The 18,280-nt window shown below is 50.2% G+C and overlaps 2 protein-coding genes across 3 annotated transcripts; both read left to right on the top strand.

Annotated features, from left to right (window-relative positions):
- The first annotated feature begins 161 nt into the window (after positions 1 to 161).
- On the top strand, positions 162 to 4,224 carry ERP29 (endoplasmic reticulum protein 29). Its single transcript, XM_033076142.2, has 3 exons — positions 162 to 312; positions 1,603 to 1,741; positions 2,973 to 4,224. Exons 1-3 carry the CDS (start codon positions 193 to 195, stop codon positions 3,473 to 3,475), a joined length of 762 nt encoding a protein of 253 aa, XP_032932033.1. The 5' UTR covers positions 162 to 192; the 3' UTR covers positions 3,476 to 4,224.
- Positions 4,225 to 5,177: 953 nt separating this feature from the next.
- On the top strand, positions 5,178 to 16,224 carry TMEM116 (transmembrane protein 116). 2 transcript variants are annotated; one of them, XM_033075390.1, is made up of 11 exons: positions 5,178 to 5,252; positions 5,986 to 6,032; positions 6,161 to 6,224; positions 9,732 to 9,863; positions 11,933 to 12,037; positions 12,462 to 12,511; positions 12,871 to 12,954; positions 13,046 to 13,184; positions 13,833 to 13,977; positions 14,056 to 14,129; positions 15,702 to 16,224. In XM_033075390.1, the coding sequence occupies exons 2-11, from the start codon at positions 6,019 to 6,021 to the stop codon at positions 15,900 to 15,902; spliced, it is 1,008 nt and encodes a 335-aa protein (XP_032931281.1). In that variant the 5' UTR covers positions 5,178 to 5,252; positions 5,986 to 6,018; the 3' UTR covers positions 15,903 to 16,224. The 2 variants fall into 2 exon arrangements, with proteins under 2 accessions (XP_032931281.1, XP_032931280.1); XM_033075389.1 differs by lacking the exon at positions 5,178 to 5,252 and adding an exon at positions 5,528 to 5,608.
- Positions 16,225 to 18,280: the final 2,056 nt, after the last annotated feature.

Here is an 18,280-nt window from a genome sequence, read left to right as displayed (position 1 = left end):
CGCCGCTCTTGTCCTGTATCACCGGCACCAGCAGCTGGCCCGGTGCGCGCGGAGCTCGCTCGGTGCGCGCGGAGCCCGGTGCGCGCTGCCCGCTCCCCGCCCGCTCCCGTGGCCCCGGGGCGGGGCGAGCCCCCGGCGGCGGCCGTCGCGCCGTCACGTGAGCGCGCAGCTCCGCTCCCTCCGCGCTCCGCCATGGCTGCGGCGGCTGCCGCCGGCTCGGTGCTGCTCTGCCTGCTCGGCCTGGTGCTGCCCGGCGGCAGCACGCTGCACACCAAGGGCTCCGTGCCGCTCGACACCATCACCTTCTATAAGGTACGGCGCGGCGGGCGCTGGCGGGCCTGCGGGAGCGAACGGGAGGGGGGCGTGGGGCCGCTCCGGGCTGTGCATCCCGCGGTCAGCGGCAGCCCCGGCGGCCGGGGCACGGGAGGAACGCGGGGGGCGCGGCGGGGCCGCGGGGCCGCTGCCGCCGCCACCGGCACGGGGAGCGCTCGGTGCTGGCGGAGCGGCCGCGCCGCAGCCAATGGGAGCGCGGCAGCCGCGGCCAACAGCCAATGGGAGCGCGGCGGCCGCGGCCGGCAGCCAATGGGAGCGGTCCAAGTGGAGCCGAGCCGCGCGGTTCGGCCCGGCTCGTTCCGGCCCGGCGGTACCGGCGCGGGGAGGTCCGGCCCAGCCCCGAGCCCACGGCCGCTCGGAGCCCGGGCTGTGCTCTCTGTGCCGGTGAGGGAAGGCAGGATCGTGAAGGGATGGAGTGGGAACCGTGAGCTCTGCTCTGCTGGGTCGTTTCACTTTTCATCAAATAGCAACAAGCTTTTTTTTTTTCACTTTTTTTTTTTTCACTTTTTTTTTCCCCTTCATTAAATCATTTTGCAAGGAAGGCATCTTCCCATGGCCTCGTGTGCTCCCCAGCAGGCCCAGGACGGAGCTGCAGCCACCTGTGCACACAGATGTTGTGCAGTGAGCGCTGTGTATGTAGGTGGGGAGCTGTGGTGCAACCTCAGCCTGCTCGCTAGAACAAAAAGATTTTGCAAGGTCTTCTCCTGCACGGAGGGGGAAATCCCTCAAGGAGTGACAGAGTCCGTTGCCAAGCTAATTGAAAAAGGCAGAGCAAGTTTGAAGTGAAGAGGAATCAATTAAAGTGTGAATTCTCCATTTCCTGATCCAGTACAACACCTCCAGCATCTCCCCTGCCTCCCTGTGCCTCCTCTCATAGCCAAGAGTGCAGCTCTCGTGCTGGGACACTTCAGAATAATATATTTGACCTCTCTGTTCTTCATGTCCCACTAGAAAGTGGGGGATGTGATGCCAGTCAGATTTACAATAAGCAAATCTTTTAATTAAAGGCATTATCAGATCCCCCAAACCTACCCAGTACTATCTTTATCATCTGGTGCAAGAATGCAGACACCCAAAGCTCAGTCCTTCCTCCACACAACAGTGAGTCATTTCTGAAAGGCCATAATTATATAAAATTTCCATTCTCCTCTGCATCTCTCCACTGCACAGGAAAAAAAGGACAAGAAAAAGCAACTTTTGGTGATTTGTAGATTGCTCAGACCTAAAATGATGAAGTTTTGTCTTTTCCCCTTTTTCTTGTTGTTTTAGGTTATTCCAAAGCATAAGTTTGTCCTTGTGAAGTTTGACACACAATATCCCTATGGTGAGAAACAAGATGAGTTTAAGAAGCTGGCAGAGAGCTCAGGCTCCAGTGAGGATCTGCTGGTGGCTGAAGTGGGAATATCAGGTGAGGAACTCTGAGTGAATTCAAACAGCGTGGGCTGGTGAGGAGGGGATAAATTGCAGTGTGATTTCTGCAGGATCTGAGGTAATTCTGGAGGTGAGAGTGGAGCTCCTGCCCTGCTGAGCCTGGCTGTGTGTGGGAGAGCTGCTTATCCATCTGGGCTGGGTAATGAGGAGTCAGCCCACGCTGCTGAACTGCTGCCACCTCCTCATCCCCTGCAATTCTTACCTTTCTTTTTTTTTTCCCTTCTTGCTTTTTTCCCTTTCTGTCCCATGTGCAAGGAACAGATCTTACAAAGATCACATTTTAGCCACAATCCTGGTCAGACAAAGAATATTTAATGTGATTAATTCCATGCAGCAAACCCTGGGGCAGCACAGCAAGGGGTTGTTGCGCTGTGGCTGCTCTAACTCAATGTGATTGTGACTGGATTAAGAGAAAAAGAGTGAAGAATAGATCAGTGTCACCTGATGTGCTCTGCCTTTGTAGGTTCAATTAAGAATTTAGGCTTAATTATCAAACTGTGAAGTTTTACCCACTCTGATATTTTGAAACATATGTGGAATACTCTAAGTAGCATAATTGCAATGTCTTTGTTTTCTGTCCTCAAGAATGAACATAATTTATGTAAGATGAGTAAACATCTTGTAGCTTGGCATGCTGTCAGAACCTAATTATTCTTTGCACATAGACAGGAAAAACTTCTTTAACTGTAAAATCAGATAAAATCAATGGACAGAGGAAAATAAGAGGAAAAAGGGGATTGATTTCCCATAAGGAAGATGGGATTTGTATGAAAGGTCCTGCCAGTGTCTTACACCCTCACAGTCACAGCAAAACAACATTACAGTCTTTTTCTTTGGAAAACCCACTCCATGTTTGCCTTGCACAAATGATTTTATGAGGTGTTTTTATTTCAGTGTGTGGCCTTCCCTTGGTACAGGCTGCCCAGAGAATGCTCAGGGCCCCAAGGCTGCCAGAGCTTAGGGAATATTTGGGCAGTGCTGTCAGGTACAGGGTGGGATTTTGGAATTGTCCTGAGCAGGGCTGGAAGTTGGACTCAGTGATCCTTGTGGGTCCCTTCCAGCTCAGGATATTTCCATGGCTCTGTGATTTCCTGGCAGACAGATTATTAGGACATGTTGAAGCACTGGCTCCAAATATTTGTGGAGGAGGGAATCCTAAATGAATTTTTGATTAACTGTGCTTTTCTGTGTTTGTTTTCCCTCGTCAGATTACGGTGATAAACTGAACACTGAGCTGGGAGAGAAGTACAAGCTGGACAAGGAGAAGTTCCCTGTTTTTTACTTGTTCCAGGATGGTGACTTTAACAATCCTTTACTTTATGGTGGTGAAATCAAGGCTGGAGCTATTCAGCGCTGGCTGAAGAGTAATGGCATCTACCTGGGGATGCCAGGCTGCCTGAAGGAGTATGATGTGCTGGCCAGCAAATTTGTGAGCACCACAGAGAAATCTGATCGCCAGGCCCTCCTGAAAAAGGGGCAGGAGAATTTAGGAAAAGCAAAAGAAACCGAGAGGAAGTCAGCAGAGCAATACTTGAAAATTATGAGCAAGATCCTGGAGCAGGGAGAGGAGTTTGCTGCTAATGAAGTTGTCCGAATCACAAAGCTGATCGAGAAGAACAAGATGAGTGATGGAAAGAAGGAGGAGCTCCAGAAAAGCCTCAACATCCTCGCTTCTTTCCTCAAGAAGAATAGTGAAAAAGATGAGCTCTGATGTGTTGGAGAACTCTCTACAAGCTGTGAAACATTGTCAAGAGTCCTAACCAGTTCTCCTTAATGCAAGCAAACTTCCCGCTGACTTCAAGAGGGCAGCAGATTTCCTTCTGGGATTCTCAGTTTAGAACATCAAGAGGAAAACATTCCTTAAAAACACAGTATTCTAAATGTTGGAAAAATCACCCAAGAGCAAGACACCAGTATTGTGTAGTACTATCCAATAACAGTGTTAAAGCAGGCAACAAAAAAAAAAAACCCTCTAGATTGGCCAGAAGCTCATTCCTGGTGGTTTTTACAGTTCCTTGGCTAACAAATAACAAAATTCAGTCTCTCATTCCATCTTACATGCTGTAAAAGGTATAGATTGGGTGCCCTCGACATCACCACCTTTCCCTGTCCGTAATATCCTTGGGTTTTATGCTTGTTAATCTACCCCTCACATGCCTTGTGTTGTCCCACTTGGGCTCTGAGTCTTGTTCTTACCTGTTGTTGTCTAAGAGATTCAGAACTTCCTTTTTCTGCCTTCTCCTTCCATGGCTTCTGTCCCTGTTTGCTTTGGGTATCAGCCAGATGCTGGCAGTGAAGACAGTTCACAGCTTGCTCCTCATTTTCTGTCCAGAGCAGCAGTTTCATCAGATATTCTCCCGAAATCCTTGGTTAAACCCTGACACAGTGGGTGAAGTGAGTTCTGAGCAAGGGCAGAGTCTCCTTGAGGTGCTATTACACTCAGTCTCACCAGTTTGTGCAGAAAATCAGGTAAATTCGGATGAGTTTTCTTACAATGCAGAAGTGTTTTACCTGTCCAAGCTTCACAAACAGAATGTTTTTCTAGCCTCCAAAAGTAATTAACACTGTCAAACGAGCCTCATCAGTGTTTGGTAGTTCTAAATATTTAAAAAGGAGGTCTTGTATAAGAGGAAGCAGAAGTATTTGTGTCCTTAGAAACCTCATCTGTGTTATTTAAAAGGAGATGTGTGGCCCAAGGATCAGGTCAGTTCTCCAAACTGTGCAGTTCACACTGTGTGGAATTCGGATGCCTCTGGAAGATGCTGAAGCCCTGGTCAGGGTTACAGAGTTGGAAAGAGAAACACCTGTGAGTTTTACCTTAAAAGTATGCTTTAAACAAAACTGATTCCTGTGGGAGCTTTGCTGCCTTTTGAATCTTGGGGTGGGTACAAGGAGCAGATGTTGCTGTGAGATAAAATGTATTAATAATGCTATAATAATAAAAAAAAAAAAAAATCCACTTCAGAGCTGCTTCTTAAACCTCTTAATAGAGAAACTAGAGAAACTATAACTACTGCTGATTCCATGATCAGAGGGGAGGCCTGACTGCTCTGTGTGGCCCCAGGAGCTGTGAAGGAGCCATGCCCGGGATCTCTGAGGGGAGCAGACCAGGAGCCGTGCCCGGGATCTCTGAGGGGAGCAGCCCTGGAGCTCTGAGGGGAGCAGCTCCAGGAGCTCTGAGGGGAGCAGCTCCAGGAGCTCTGAAGAAGCCATGCCCAGGATCTCTGAGGGAAGAAGCCCCGGGAGCTCTGAAGGAGCCGTGCCCAGGCTCTCTGAGGGGAGCAGCCCCCGGAGCTCTGATTGAGCCGTGCCCGGGATCTCTGAGGGGAACAGCCCCAGGATCTCTGAGGGGAGCAGCCCAGGAGCCGTGCCCGGGATCTCTGAGGGGAGCAGCCCAGGAGCCGTGCCCGGGCTCTCTGAGGGGGAGCAGCCCCCTCAGCGCCGCCGCCGCCCCGTGCTCCTCGCAGCTCCTTCCCGCCCCGGTGCCGGTGAGTCACGGAGGGGCGGGGCCGCGGCTCCGCGGGGTCGCCTCAGGGCGGCTCCGTGAGGGGAGCCCGGGGCGATGGTGACCGAACCAGCCCGCCGGGGTTCTGCCCCCTGAGGGATGCACGCGACGCCGGTCCCCGGGACACCAATCCCGCTGTTTGCCCAGGGCTCCTGCACCCTCAGCCCTTCTCTGTGACCGGGCTCTCCCGCAGCCGGCCCCGGCGGCGGGGGCCGGGCGAGGTGCGGCCCCGGGGCGGAGCGCGGGCGGTGCCCGGAGCCCCGGAGCGGTGCGGCGGCGGTGGCGGCACTCATGGCCGTGCCGGCGGAGGTGGAGCGGCTGGATGGGGGCTGGCAGGAGGTGAGCGAGCCCCGCCGGCACCGGGACCCTTAGGCACAGAGGCTGCCCCTTCCCCGGGACCTCGCTGTGCGCGCCTCTCCTCCATCCCCTCACGGTCCTTCCCCGTCTGTGCGCCCCGATCCGTGCTCGGCGGCACCGGCAGCGCTGCACGATCTTCTCCCGGTCCCTGTCCCCGTCCTGTCCCTCTCCGGGACCCCGCGATGTCTGCTCCGTGCTGCCAGCTCCTGTCCTGATTCCCGGTCCCTGTCATTCCTTCCCGGTCCGTGCTGCCCGTTCCTGTCCTGATTCCCGGTCCCTGTCATTCCTTCCCCCGGGACCCCGCGCTCCTGCCGCCCTGGGGCCGTGTCACCTGAGCTCCCTCCCGTCCTTCTCCCCAGGTCTACTCTGCGCTCCAGTGGATCCAGTTCACCATGGCCATGCTCAGGTACGACACGCTGCCCATGGAGTTACTGTCTCGAAGATTATTTTACCCAGAAAAAAAGAGAACTCGCGTCTCCCAGCGAGGCAGACGCGCTCGTGTTCCAACCTGTGCTTTTTTGTTTTTTTCCTCAGCGTTGTAGGTTCCAGCTCAATTATTGCCTATGCTGTATTCCAAAATGCAGTGCGGTCCCCCGAGGTAAGGTCTGAGTTTCCTCCTCCCTCCCCAAGCCATGGTGTCCCTGCAGGTGGGTCACACCTGTGGCACAGACTCTCTCCTAGGAGCAGCTGCAGGTCTCAGGGTTATGTGCTTAAACCTTGTTTAATAGGGAGGTAAAGGGCTTGCTAAGAACTGGGCTCTTTGTCTTGGTAGGAGGTGAAAGGACTGACCTTGAACCTGTGCTTCTGCAGGGAGAAGCAGGTTCCTTGGTCCTGTGTTTTCTGCTGCTCCAGGAATGTCCTCCAGTTGTTCATGAGAGCAGGGATTTCTTGGCATGCCCTCCTCAGTGGGGCCACACTCCTGAGGGGCTGAGGAGTGCACAAAGCTGAAGTGCAAATTACAGCTGCCCCTGCAGAAAAGCTTTTACAGGTGTTGGTCTTTAGTTGTCTCTGAGGAGCTTCTCTGGGCAGGTGTGCTCCTAAAACTGATCCCACAGCCCTCCATCCCATCCTGCCAGGCTTGGATGTCCACACACTGCGTGTCCAGGACTTCCTGGGGGCAGTGAGCCAAGCTGATCCCTGTGAAGTTGGGATTTGCTGTCCAGGCTTTGCAGGCTCAGCCTGGCCTGTGGACCACGCAGAAAATCAGTGGAGCTGGCAGCAGCTGTAATTGTCCTTACTTCATCTTCATGTTCTTTGTACATTGTGGGTTTGATCTGCAGCCCAGAGAATGGGATTTGAAGGGAATTCCCAGAGCTGTCCCTGGGGAAGCAAGGAATGCAGGCCACTGACACATTGTTGGATGACCCGGTGGGAAGGAGCGCATGAGTCCATGTTTGCAGGGCAAATCTGTCCCACTTACAACAGGCAGGACCTTGCTCCCAGCCAACCTCCTGGAAATGCTCTGCACATCCAGAACAAACTGTGGAGATCTCCAGGCATTCCCAGGGAAGGACAAAGGCTGGGACTGGAAAACCTGCTTGAGCTTGTGCTGCTCAAGGTGCACATCAAAGCCTCCTCCTGCCACATCTGCACCTGGCAAGCTCCAGATGTGTGGAGCTGGGTTTGGCAGTGTCCTGCTGTGACTCAGCAGCCTCATCCCGTTGGTTTCCATGGCTGGGTTACTCAGGAGCCCTTCTGCTCTCAGTCATGTGATGGAGCTGAGGCTTGGGAACTGCTCATGAGCCACACATGGCTCCAGGTCACTGATGGGCCTTTCCTGCTCCAGCAGGTCCAGATGTTTCTGCTCAGATTATTTCTGCAAATCCGGAGAGGAGGGCTGGATGCCAGCTGGAGGGACTGGTTTACATCAGCCTTCCAGGCTCTTGTGCTGCCAGGGGAGATCTGGTGCTGGGTTTCAAAAGTAACAAAATCTCCAGTAACTTCCCCATCGTCTTGTCCTCATGTCTCGAGGCTGAAGTGGAAGTTTGTAAACAAAAGGGCTGGAAGAGATCCATATCAAAGCTGGCCACAAACAGCTTATTCCCTGAGTCATGAGGACCCACAGCAAAACATTTAAAAATAAGCAGCTCTGGAGGCTGGGAGGAGAAGGATCTTAGAAACACTTCCCTTCCTGCCCCCAACCTCAGAAATCAAATATTGAATTCTTGAAGCTTGTTTTCTGTCTCCATGGGGTCAATAAAACCCTTCAGCCTGAGGTAAATCATTCAGAAGAGGTGATGGCAAGCAAGGAAGAAACTTCAGCTCAACAGGTTTGAGGAAGAAACCTCAGCTCAACAGGTTTGAGGAACCTTCAGCTCAGCTTGTGCCATGGCCACAGAGCCAGATCCACGTGTGTGCTGCAGCTGGAGCTGCCAGGATGTAAATCATTACATCTTTGCAGTCCCTTCCTCTATTTTATAAATACCAGTGGTTATTTTCTTTCCCCTTTTGCAAGCCAGAGCCACACTTGCCCTTATGTCACCTACTTCTTTATTCAGGTCTCTGCCAAAACAGCTCCTGGCCCCAGCAGCAGTGCCTTGCTCCAAGGGCACTTGTGCTGGAGAAAGAGATCACCTGTTTGATTGCAAAAGTGGCTTCTTTGCTTATTTTAGAGCTGTTTGGTTTAACCTGCCTTGATCACGATCTGGACAGTGCCCCCAGCCTGTCGTGCCAGGGCTTCGTTTCTGTACCAGTGAGGAAAGCCTGGTTAAAAAAATGCATTTATAGGTGAAATCAAATTAAAATTTACTCCAGATCTTTAGGCCTCATGCTCCTTCATGCCCTAAGGACAAATCTGGCTCAATCAGATCTACCTTAACTCTTATCAGTCTTCCCAAGCTCACTCTGATTGCACATGGGAACAAGCAAAACACAACGTGATGGGTGGCATGCATTCACTTCCAGGACAATATTGAGGCAAATCTCACCAAAAACTCAACTCCATGAAAAGAAATACAAAATCAAAGCCTCCTAAAGCATTTCCATGCTGTGTTTAGCATTACAATTTTCTGTAGGGAAAGAAAAACACCACAATTTGTTCTCCTGGATGCTGAAAATGAGGTTCCAAAGGCTTCAATTAAGAATGCAGGTAATTAGGCTGCTTTTCCAGTGTCTCTGCTCTCCCACTAACAAGGAAAATGTTGGCCTGAATTTTGCACAAATGTTTTCCTGCAGTGTTTACAGTCCTGGCCAGCGTGTGCAAACTGGAAACTGTTGTTAAAGGAGACATGACTCCTTTCCAGCAAGATGCAGCAGAGACTGATGGCTCTCAGTGGAAATTAATCTGGCTTGTAAAATAAACCAAATTTTAGTCACCAGCTGAAATGTCATGGAACACATAGAAAAATGTTTGTGTTTACCTGAGGAAGGGTTTGTGTTTACCAAAAGTTCTGATTTCTGTGTGAGTTTATTTAAAACACAGTGTCACTTCTCCCTGCCAGCCTGTCCCATTCTGCACAGCTGTAACATGATCTGGGATATTTTCTGGAAGTTGTGATGCTGCTCTTGGATCCTGTGGCAGAAATGGTGGTTGGAGTGGGGAATGTGCATTGGAACAGTTCCTGAGAGCACAAATCCATGAGGAATTTCCCTGCAAGGAGAGTTGTCTCAGCAGAAGAGCTGGGGGTGACAGTGTTAACCTGGTGTTGATGTCTGAGCACAGTAAATCTTTCTGCCATCACTGGTGTAGGAATATTAAAGGGCTGAAAACAAGGATGATATTTAGAAGTAAAGGCTGAGAAGTTTTCATCTGGTAACTTTTCTTTGAACTTCCTTGGCTGTGAAAGTAGAGGAGACTTTTTTATTGAAGCTCTCAGGGTTTGCTGCAGATGAATTGACTGTGTCAGAAATGTCACAGTGCTTCCCTGAGGGTAAAATCATCCCTCCACAAAGTGCCACTTATGCCCCACTTCCCCTCAATTAAGGCTTTCAAAACAACTTTGCAGTGACACTTTACTGCTGAAAAACTTTCCTTACCTGCAGAAAAACCTTTGGAAGGCTGCATTAAATATATTTATGTCTGATAATGAAGTAAACCTGCAGCTGGGTGGGGGAGTGGCAGGGCTGTGACTCCACTCACACCTGCTGAGCCTTTTCCCTTTTCCAGGTGCGGCCACTTTTCTACCTGAGCCTCTCAGATCTGTTCCTGGGCTTGTGCTGGCTGGCTGGAGCCCTGCTCTACAGCTCACCCCCCTCCCAGCAAGACCTCATCTGCTACAACCTGCAGGCCACAGGACAGGTGAGTGACCTTGGCACCACATTCCATAATTAATCTTGTAATTTGTCATAATTAACTTTTGGTGTGTGCCACCAGCAGTCCTCACAGCACAGCGACTGCCAGGGTGGCAGAGCTGGATTGTGCCTGGCAAGAGCTGTCACTGCTGTTTGCTCAGGGAGAAATTAAAACAAACTGAGCCCTTGCCATAGCAACCTTTCCTCAGGGCATGTGACAGTGCAGGACCTCCTCACCCAACACCCTGCAGTGCCCTTGAGAGGTGGGAACACCTTGTGCGTGAGAAGGAGCCGGTAACAGGTTGAACCAGCAGACTGTGCAGAGCAGGAGGGGTCTGGGAGCTGATGGAATGAGTAAATAAAAGTCTCACTGTGCTTCTGGGTGTCTCACAAACACTTGGGTCCCAGAAGGTGTCAGTTGTGCTGATGTTGTGCTCATTGTGCTGAGGTGGGGATGGGCAGGGACAGCCCAGCAGTGGAGTTTGCAGCCCTTAGAGAGGCTCACACTGGAGTCCTTGTGATGTCTCATTTCTTAGGACCAGTGCAATATTTTGCTTTATCCAGGGTTTTTTTTTGCTATTATTTGTGATGTTGTAGTGGATGGAGCTGCCCAGTGTCCAAACTGTGTCATAAAGGAGGAGATTGCTTTGTTTCTTGGATTTCCCCTCTTTCAGCCTCATAGCTTTGATTGATATGAATGTAAATACTGCTCCCTTTGCTGTCCCTCATTCTCTCCTCCTCCTGCACTGCAATAATAAAGTCCAGAATAGATATTGTGGTTATAATTGCACAACTCCCCCACGTTCTTCCAGTTCAGTTCCAGTGGCCTAAAAATGTCCTGGCAGGCTCAGCTCCCGCTGGGCAGCACAATGGGAGCCACACAAGTGGGATAATGAGGGATTCTTGTGGCTCTGCTTTATCTCCTGGTGGGCAGTGCTGCAGGACTGTCCCCAGCCCCAAAGCTGGGGCTCAGGAGAGCAGAATTCCCTTCCTGCTGGCACCTTCACAAGTGGCATTTGGGTCTGTGTTGCAGAAGGCAGTGCTGACATTCCATGAGCCTCTCCCAGGTGTCCTGAAGTGCTGGAGAACGATCCTTGGGAACTGTTCTGGCTTTCTCTGCAAGTAGTTGGAAAAGGGCAACAGCCCCTCATTAAAACTCATTTAATGAGCTGCAAAGTCACTGCAATGTTCCTGTGGCAGCCTCTTGAGCCAGCCAAGAGCATTCACAACCTCAGTGAAGGAGGCCAAGTTTGTTTAGTGACCACTTTCCCAGCTGTGGATGATACCAGGGTGGCAAACCTGTGCTCCTTATTTTTTTGGCAAAGATAGCAAAGCCACAGAAAAAAAAAATTCCTTGTCCAGCCCTTCCTCTTTGCCTTTGCCACTGAAGTTTGTGTTTCCTGTGACAAACACAGCACATGCATGTACATGGTCTGATTGGGCAACCTGGAACAAGCAGGAATTTGGAAACAAATTTAATCAAGATTTGGGGGGGGTTTATAGGAAGTTTTAGATAATTGGACTCATCTCAAGCTATGATACTGTCAGTGTGCTCTATCTTCTCTCCTTTTTGCCATGGAGAAAGAAGTTTTTGGGATGTTAACTCAGGCTGAGGGAAGGGAATATCTGTTCTCACATTCCTCTTGAAATATCCAATTGTTTTCTGTTTCCGTGAATTCTCTGTGCAGTGAGCTCATTATGCAAGAAGCAAATCTAAATGTCACATCTGTGCTGTGTTTCCTAATGGACATAGCACTGAGAGGGTCCAAGTGCCTCTGAAACCCTCATTGCCAGGCTCTGAGCCAGAAAAATGAGCCAGGTCACAAAGATTTTTATTCCTAAGACAGCCCTGCTGTCATTGGTTCTGTCTGAGGCCAAAATGAAGCTGCTTTTGTGTGGTTTAAAGTGGGAATCTCTCTCCAGCCTGGCTCTTCCAGGTGAGAACAGCCCCTGTGCTCAGACCCTCACCTTTGGCAGGTTTTCATCATCCTGCCTCTGTTCCATGGCGTTTGGGAGGAGCTAAACATGCTACAGGAATTGTTATTCCAGGGCTGAAATGTTGGGTTTGTTTCTCAGATATTCTACGTGGCCTCTTTTCTCTACACTGTCAACTACACCTGGCACCTGTACATGGACCTCAAGGTGAAATACAACCAGAACCTCTTCAGGGTGCCCCCCCAGGTGAGTGGGACTGGTGTGAAGGCTGGGAACCAGGGACAAGGACTGAGTGTTACTCAGGAAAACCCTCCCTGCATTGCAGGCTGAGCAAATACTTCACACACCCCGTGACCAAAATCTCTCCTTGCAGTTAATTCCTCCCTCACTCCTAAACAAGGAGGCACCACCACTGCCATGACCAGGCTGGGAGTAGCCCAGATATTCCTGCAGGATGGCACATTCCTCACATTCCTTATGCAGCTCTTCCCAAAAAACCCATCAGCCCCACTGCCCTACACAGCTGTGCACAGCAAACTTTGGATCCCAGCTATTCCATCTGGAAATGCAGGAGCAGCAGGCTGGGCAGATCCCCCTCAGCTGCTGAAATGCTTCCTGTGAACCAGGGGCTGTACAGAAATAATTTTATTAAGATTTTTGGATTTTGCAGGTTGTTGATTATGCAAGTTGTGTTGGCCGAACAGCAACGATCCTGTCAAGGTAAGATTTCATTCTCTCTGGCAGAGGCTGTGGATTTGGTAAACTGCAGTGTGCTGATACCTGCTTCCTACTTGTTTTGTAAACCTCATCACAAACAGCAGAACAACCTCATGAATGCAGACTAAGAAGGTTTTTTTCAACCAAGTTAATGATAACTTTATTAACTGGATGTGGTTTTCCAGAAGACTTCCCTTTACCAATGATTAGCCCTCACAAATGAGAGCCCTGATGCTGGTAAAGCTGATAAAATACTTTTCCAGAGCAGTGCCAATAAAAACAACTTTCAAGTCCTCTGTAGTGATGTGAGAAAAAGGGAGCAGTGCAATAAGCCATGACCATGCTGTCCTTCCTCCTCTCAGCCTGATCCCTTTCTTCCTCATGGTGCCGGTGTTCTGCCTGGGCAACAGCAGTAACTGCTACCAGAACTTCAGCCAGAAACATGGGTGAGCTTCCTCCCTTCCTCCCTTCCTCTGGCACAGCCCCAGGGCTGCTGGGGGTGGGCAGGAGCTCAGGCTGTTCCCTGTGTCCCCACAGGTGTCTCCTGATGCACACGGAGATGGCCGAGCCCCCCGGCGAGCCCCAGAGCCCGAGCGGCTCCGTTTGCCGCGCCATGCATTTCTACGGCATCGGCGTCTTCCTCATCTCCTTCCTCATCAGCTTCGTGGCCATCCTGGTAAGGCTGGGCCTTGTGCAGCCCTTGGATGGCTCCACAGGCCAGGCAGTCATGGAATCATGGGATGGTTTGGGTGGGAAAGTGTTTTAAGCTCCTCCCACTGTCTCAGGTTGCTGTCCAAACTGGTCTTGGACACTTGCAGGGATGGGGCAGCCACAGCTGCTCTGGGAAGGATTTGCTCCCAATATCCCATCTAACCCAGCTCTCAGTTTTCAGTCCCTCTTGAGCACTCACTCTTGGTAAGTAGGAGAATAATTGTGTGGTGTTGCTTCCCTTTTTGAAGGGGTGGTAGAGGAGGGAAAATATCACTGTGCCACCAGATAAATCCATCTGGAGCCCTGTGTTCTGTCAAACCATCCCAGAAATATTTAGCAGGATTTCAAAGGCTTGGAGCTTGGCAGAAGAGATCACCTCCTGCATGGGTCAGCAAGAAGTTGGACTCCATGATCTTAGAGATCTTTTCCAGCCTAAACAATTTAAAGATTCTAAAATCAATTCAGAATCTTCAGTTTAGAAAAGGTCACATGCAAAGCAACACCTGCCACAGGATTTCAGTGCTGTGTGAAAAGGCTGGACAGGCTGGCATCCATCCTGGATGAACCCAGCAGATCACAGGCTGTACAGTAACATTTATCTGTTCTTTCCCAGGTTATCCTGAGTCAGGCCCGAGGTCTGTACAAAAGGTTTGTGAACTCCACAGGATTCCTGGGGGATCAGCAGTGGGCCATGATTAAGATGGTGGAACAACGAGTGGTTTTTTACCCTGTGGCCTTCTTCTGCTGCTGGGCTCCAGGTGAGCAGAGAGCTCCTCCCACAGCATCCCCCAGAGAAGTGGGGTTAACTTCACCCTCTCATCCATCCCTTTCCACAGCTGTCCTGCTTGGAATGCTGAAATTAACTGCTTCAACAACCAGCAAAATCTACATGGCTCTGCTGATCCTGCAGGTAAATGTCTGCCCCTGCAGCCTCCTGGGCCCTGCCTTCTCCCCTTGAGTCTCCTGCCCTGCATCCCTGCTGGATCTCTGCTGTGTGAACCCAAGTCTCAGTTGTGCTTTTCATTGGCAAAGATCTTGGTTTGGTGCTTGAAAAGGTCCCAGCACCGTGACAGTTTAGTGGTGAACTCAGTGCTGGTGGATGTTTGCACTTGGTGACCTCAAAGGTCTTTTCCAACCTCACTGATTCTGTGGTCATGGAAATTGTAGCAAATTGAACTAGAAAGGATCCCCAGAAATTTTTTCCCCCCCCATGTCTCTAAGTTTTCCCTAAGTCTCCAAATGTGATTCCTTAATAACTTGTCCAGCTCCTTCCTGTGTTTGAGGCAGAAGTTAGACATTTTAGTAAAAGTAATTTTCACTATTATAAGCCGCACCATTTTGACTAAAATTTTGGTCCGAACCCAAAGTGCGGCTTATGATCAGGTGTGGCTGACATATGGACAAAGAATGAAAAGTTGCTGTTTTAGTTTGGAGGACAGGTGTCTGCTGAGAAAGGCAGGAACTTCTCTTTGAAATGGAGAATGTAAACCCCCTCCCTCCAAATTATTATAATTTTGAAATCAAGGGGCACTCAGGCAAAGATATGGGAATTAGGAATAACAGTTCTTTTCTAGGGAAATTAAAACAGAAATACAGTACTACAAAGAACAAACCCCAAACCCTGACACAGTCAGAGTACAAGCTCACACCCAGTCAGGCAGGGTGTTGGCAGCAGTCCCATCCCATGGTGGCTGCATCCTCCTGCAGTGACAGATGTGGCTCAGTTGGAGCAGTGCTCCTGTACAAGGTGCAGTTTCCCTCCGGAGCTCCAGTGGTGATGTGGAGAAATCCGGTTTTCCTCTGGAGTCCAGTGGAGAAAGGGGCTCCCTTAGTGTCCCAAAACCTCTGTTTTTATCTTGGTAAGAAATGTTGGGCTCCTCCCCCTGGCTGGAGCAACTTCCAATGGGATGCAGTAATTTTATCAGTGCCACAGTGGGACTCAATGGCCATGAGCAGAAAATGACTGGCTGGAGGAAGGATGGGTTGTGAAAAGATAAAGAACACTGCCCTGCCTGGTTTCAATGGATGGCCCATTAGCAGAATATCTCTCACAGAGATAAGGATCGCTGTCCCCACCCTCAACAGATGGTGATAGAACAGACACCTTTTATCACACCCTGTATTGTAATGTGAGGCTTATAATCAGGTGCATCTTGTGTATGGACAAAGAATGAAAAGTTGCTGCACCCGGAAGTGCGGCTTATACTCAGTGCGGCTTATAATCGTGAATTACTGTATATAGTTATTATATTTATTTCACATACAAATAGGTTTAAAATAGATTCTATATTTGTATGGCATTTCTATTTAATTAGATATTTAATTAGATATTAATTGGATATTTATTAAAGTAACAGCACCATTTCTCTATCACACGAAGATAAAATCCTGCTGCCAGGGGAGGTTTTCCTGGCATCCCTGAGCACGGAGCAGTGCTGGGATCCCCGATTCAGATCCCTGACTCCCCTGTGCTCTCCCCCAGGCTCTCACTGCAGCCTCCCAGGGGCTCCTGAACTGCCTGGTGTATGGCTGGACCCAGCACGTGTTCCTGTCCCTGAAGCGCGGCTCCCGCCGGGACGTGGACACCCAGACCCCTCTCCTGCGCTCCCAGAAGAAATTTTACTCCAGCACGGCCCCCAGCAACCTGCCCGACACCGCGGGCTCCTCCTCCACCCTGCTCTGATGCCTGCCAGGAGAGAGGCAGAGTCCTTGCAAGTCCTGCAGAGCTGGGATGGGACTGACCCTCGGGCAGCACAGCGGGACTGGCAGAGCTGGCTGCTCAGTGGACAGAGTTATTTATTTGATGGATTCTTTCAACGTGATCAATCTTTAGTCCAGACTTTCTCCTCCTGGAAATATCTGTAGAAATACAGCAAACCCCATGTAACAGCTCAGAGACCTGGTCCAGCTCCTTGAAGGTTGGGCAGAGAATGTTTTATTTTGTTTTATTTCTCCAAGTCGCTGCCTTTACAAATTAACAGTAAAGCAAAATGAGTGTTTTTCAACCTCTGCCTTTTCATTCTCTCTAACCATGAGAATTTGCACCACCCTAAGAACCAAGTGCAGGGAGTGAAGAATTGCAAAGCAGGACAAAACCTGCCTGGAATTTCAACACATTTCCCTTCCCTTCTTCCTGCTCAGCCACAATACTCCCAAAAATCAGCTGCTTCGACCCTGTGGAGCATCTCTCATGAACCAGGTGAGCAGGACTTTGTCTGAATCTCTCTTTGCATTTCCAGATGTTCACATGAATTATTTACTGAGGTCCCAACATTCCACAGGAAATAAACCAGATCTGGAGCTGTGTTGAAAACAACACTTCACTTTTACACTCTTTCTTTTCCAACAGCTTCACTTTTTGGGGGTTTTTACCTCTCTAGCTGGTCAGCCCCAGATCCCAGCACACTGCCAGGGATGTTCTGTTCCAGCTGGTCCGTAAGTACCGCGTGTTTTTTCCATGCGAGATTTTTTTTTCCACGCGTGTTTTTCCCCACGCGTGTTTTTCCCCACGTGTGATTATTCCCTTTTTTTGGTGTTTGCCCTGCTCCCTGTCCATGACTACAGCGCAGTATTTACGGACCAGCTGCAACAGAACATCCCTGTCAGTGTGCTGGGATCTGGGGCTGACCAGCAGGTTAGACAAGAAGAGGAAATACTCCAGCTTTGTGTAATTAACTTACACAACATCGCTGTGTAAACTCTGGGTAAGTCACACAAGGAGGTTTGGTCAATGACTTATTTTCTCCTACAGAGTAAGACTGAGTGAAACAATTCAATTTTGTTCTTGTGCAGGATAAAAACAAAGTTTTCACCTGGTCCTTCAAATCCTCCCCTAGTCCCAAAGTTTGGGTATGGATGGCTCTCAGTGTTTCTCCAGCCCCAATTCAAAGGCAGATATTCCATGTGGGGATGGGATCTGTGCCCTGGCACTGGCAGGGAATGAAACACAGCCAGTCTCATCCCTGAGAGCCTCCTGCACCCTCCTGGGCCTGACCCCGTTTGTGGAGCTGTGCAATTTGTTTAAAAGGGGATTAAGTGATGATTGAGTGATGGAAGATTACCCAGGAAGCAATGATTGGATTGCTAATGGACCATCAGAGCTGGCAGGGGGTGCTGACACATTCCCAGGGCTCCTCAGACAGCTCAGCACTCACTCTGTTTGTTTGAGGGGAGTTTTGCTGGAAAGAGCCATTCCATGGGCACTCCCAGCTGGCTTGGCTGCTGTAAGTGCTCCCAGGAAATTGTTCCCTCAGTCCTTTCCTCAATCTCACCACCCAATGCCCTGAGAACTCCAAGCAGAGGGAAATTCTCTTACAAGGAAGGAGCCTGAGCACTCACACCTGTCCCATCTTGTGTCCTGAAATGCTCCTGGGACAAGGGTGTGTCTGGGTCCTGTCACCAACTCAAGAATCCAAGTGCCAGCCCAGGCTCTGTGTCCAGAAGGGTGGGGGGAGCACTCCTTGCTCCTGGAAAAGCCAGCAGGAACAGAGGCTGATCCATTTTCCAGCACCCAGCATCCCCCAGTCCCAGCAGATCCCACTGATCCACCTGCAAGGAATCATCCCCAAGGATCTGGTTCCTATTTCTGCTCACTGCTCCTTCCCTGACTGCCCAGTCCAACCCCACAGCCCTCAGGGCTTAACTGGGAGCACTGGGCAGCTGCTGCTGCCATCTGATGGAAAGCTGGGCTTAAAAAAGACAATTTTGTGTCAAGCAGAGCCCAGGCTTTCCTAGGGATTTATCCAGGCTCCCCTGGCTGTCATCCTTCCATCTCAAAGCTTCATTCAAATGTTTAAGAATAAGGGAGGTGGGATGGGGGACTGGGGGTGCCAAAATAATGGAATTTCTAACACTGGAAAAGCCCTCTAAAATCCATCAAATCCAAAAATGAACCCAGCATCACTGTATTCACTGCTAACCACACCCCAAGTGCTGCATCCAAACCTTCTGGATGCTTCCAGGGACAAGCAGGGTGGCAGAATCCTGCTGGTTCATTCCTGCTGCTTCCTTCTCTCCTTCAGGGATTTGGGAACCAAACAAAAGCAGCCAGGACCTTTTGAG

Source organism: Catharus ustulatus, chromosome 18 (genome assembly GCF_009819885.2).
Source record: "Catharus ustulatus isolate bCatUst1 chromosome 18, bCatUst1.pri.v2, whole genome shotgun sequence".
Lineage (NCBI taxonomy): Eukaryota > Metazoa > Chordata > Aves > Passeriformes > Turdidae > Catharus > Catharus ustulatus.
Note: the sequence above shows the minus strand (reverse complement) of the source record. Positions and strands in the feature narration are given on the sequence as shown.

Coding starts and splice junctions, on each gene's coding strand:
- ERP29 (XM_033076142.2), top strand. CDS start 193: ATGGCTGCGGCGGCTGCCGCCGGCTCGGTGCTGCTCTGCCTGCTCGGC. Junction 313..1,602: donor ACACCATCACCTTCTATAAG/GTACGGCGCGGC, acceptor TTGTTGTTTTAG/GTTATTCCAAAGCATAAGTT. Junction 1,742..2,972: donor GGCTGAAGTGGGAATATCAG/GTGAGGAACTCT, acceptor TTCCCTCGTCAG/ATTACGGTGATAAACTGAAC.
- TMEM116 (XM_033075389.1), top strand. CDS start 5,561: ATGGCCGTGCCGGCGGAGGTGGAGCGGCTGGATGGGGGCTGGCAGGAG. Junction 9,864..11,932: donor ACCTGCAGGCCACAGGACAG/GTGAGTGACCTT, acceptor TTTGTTTCTCAG/ATATTCTACGTGGCCTCTTT. Junction 14,130..15,701: donor TGGCTCTGCTGATCCTGCAG/GTAAATGTCTGC, acceptor GCTCTCCCCCAG/GCTCTCACTGCAGCCTCCCA.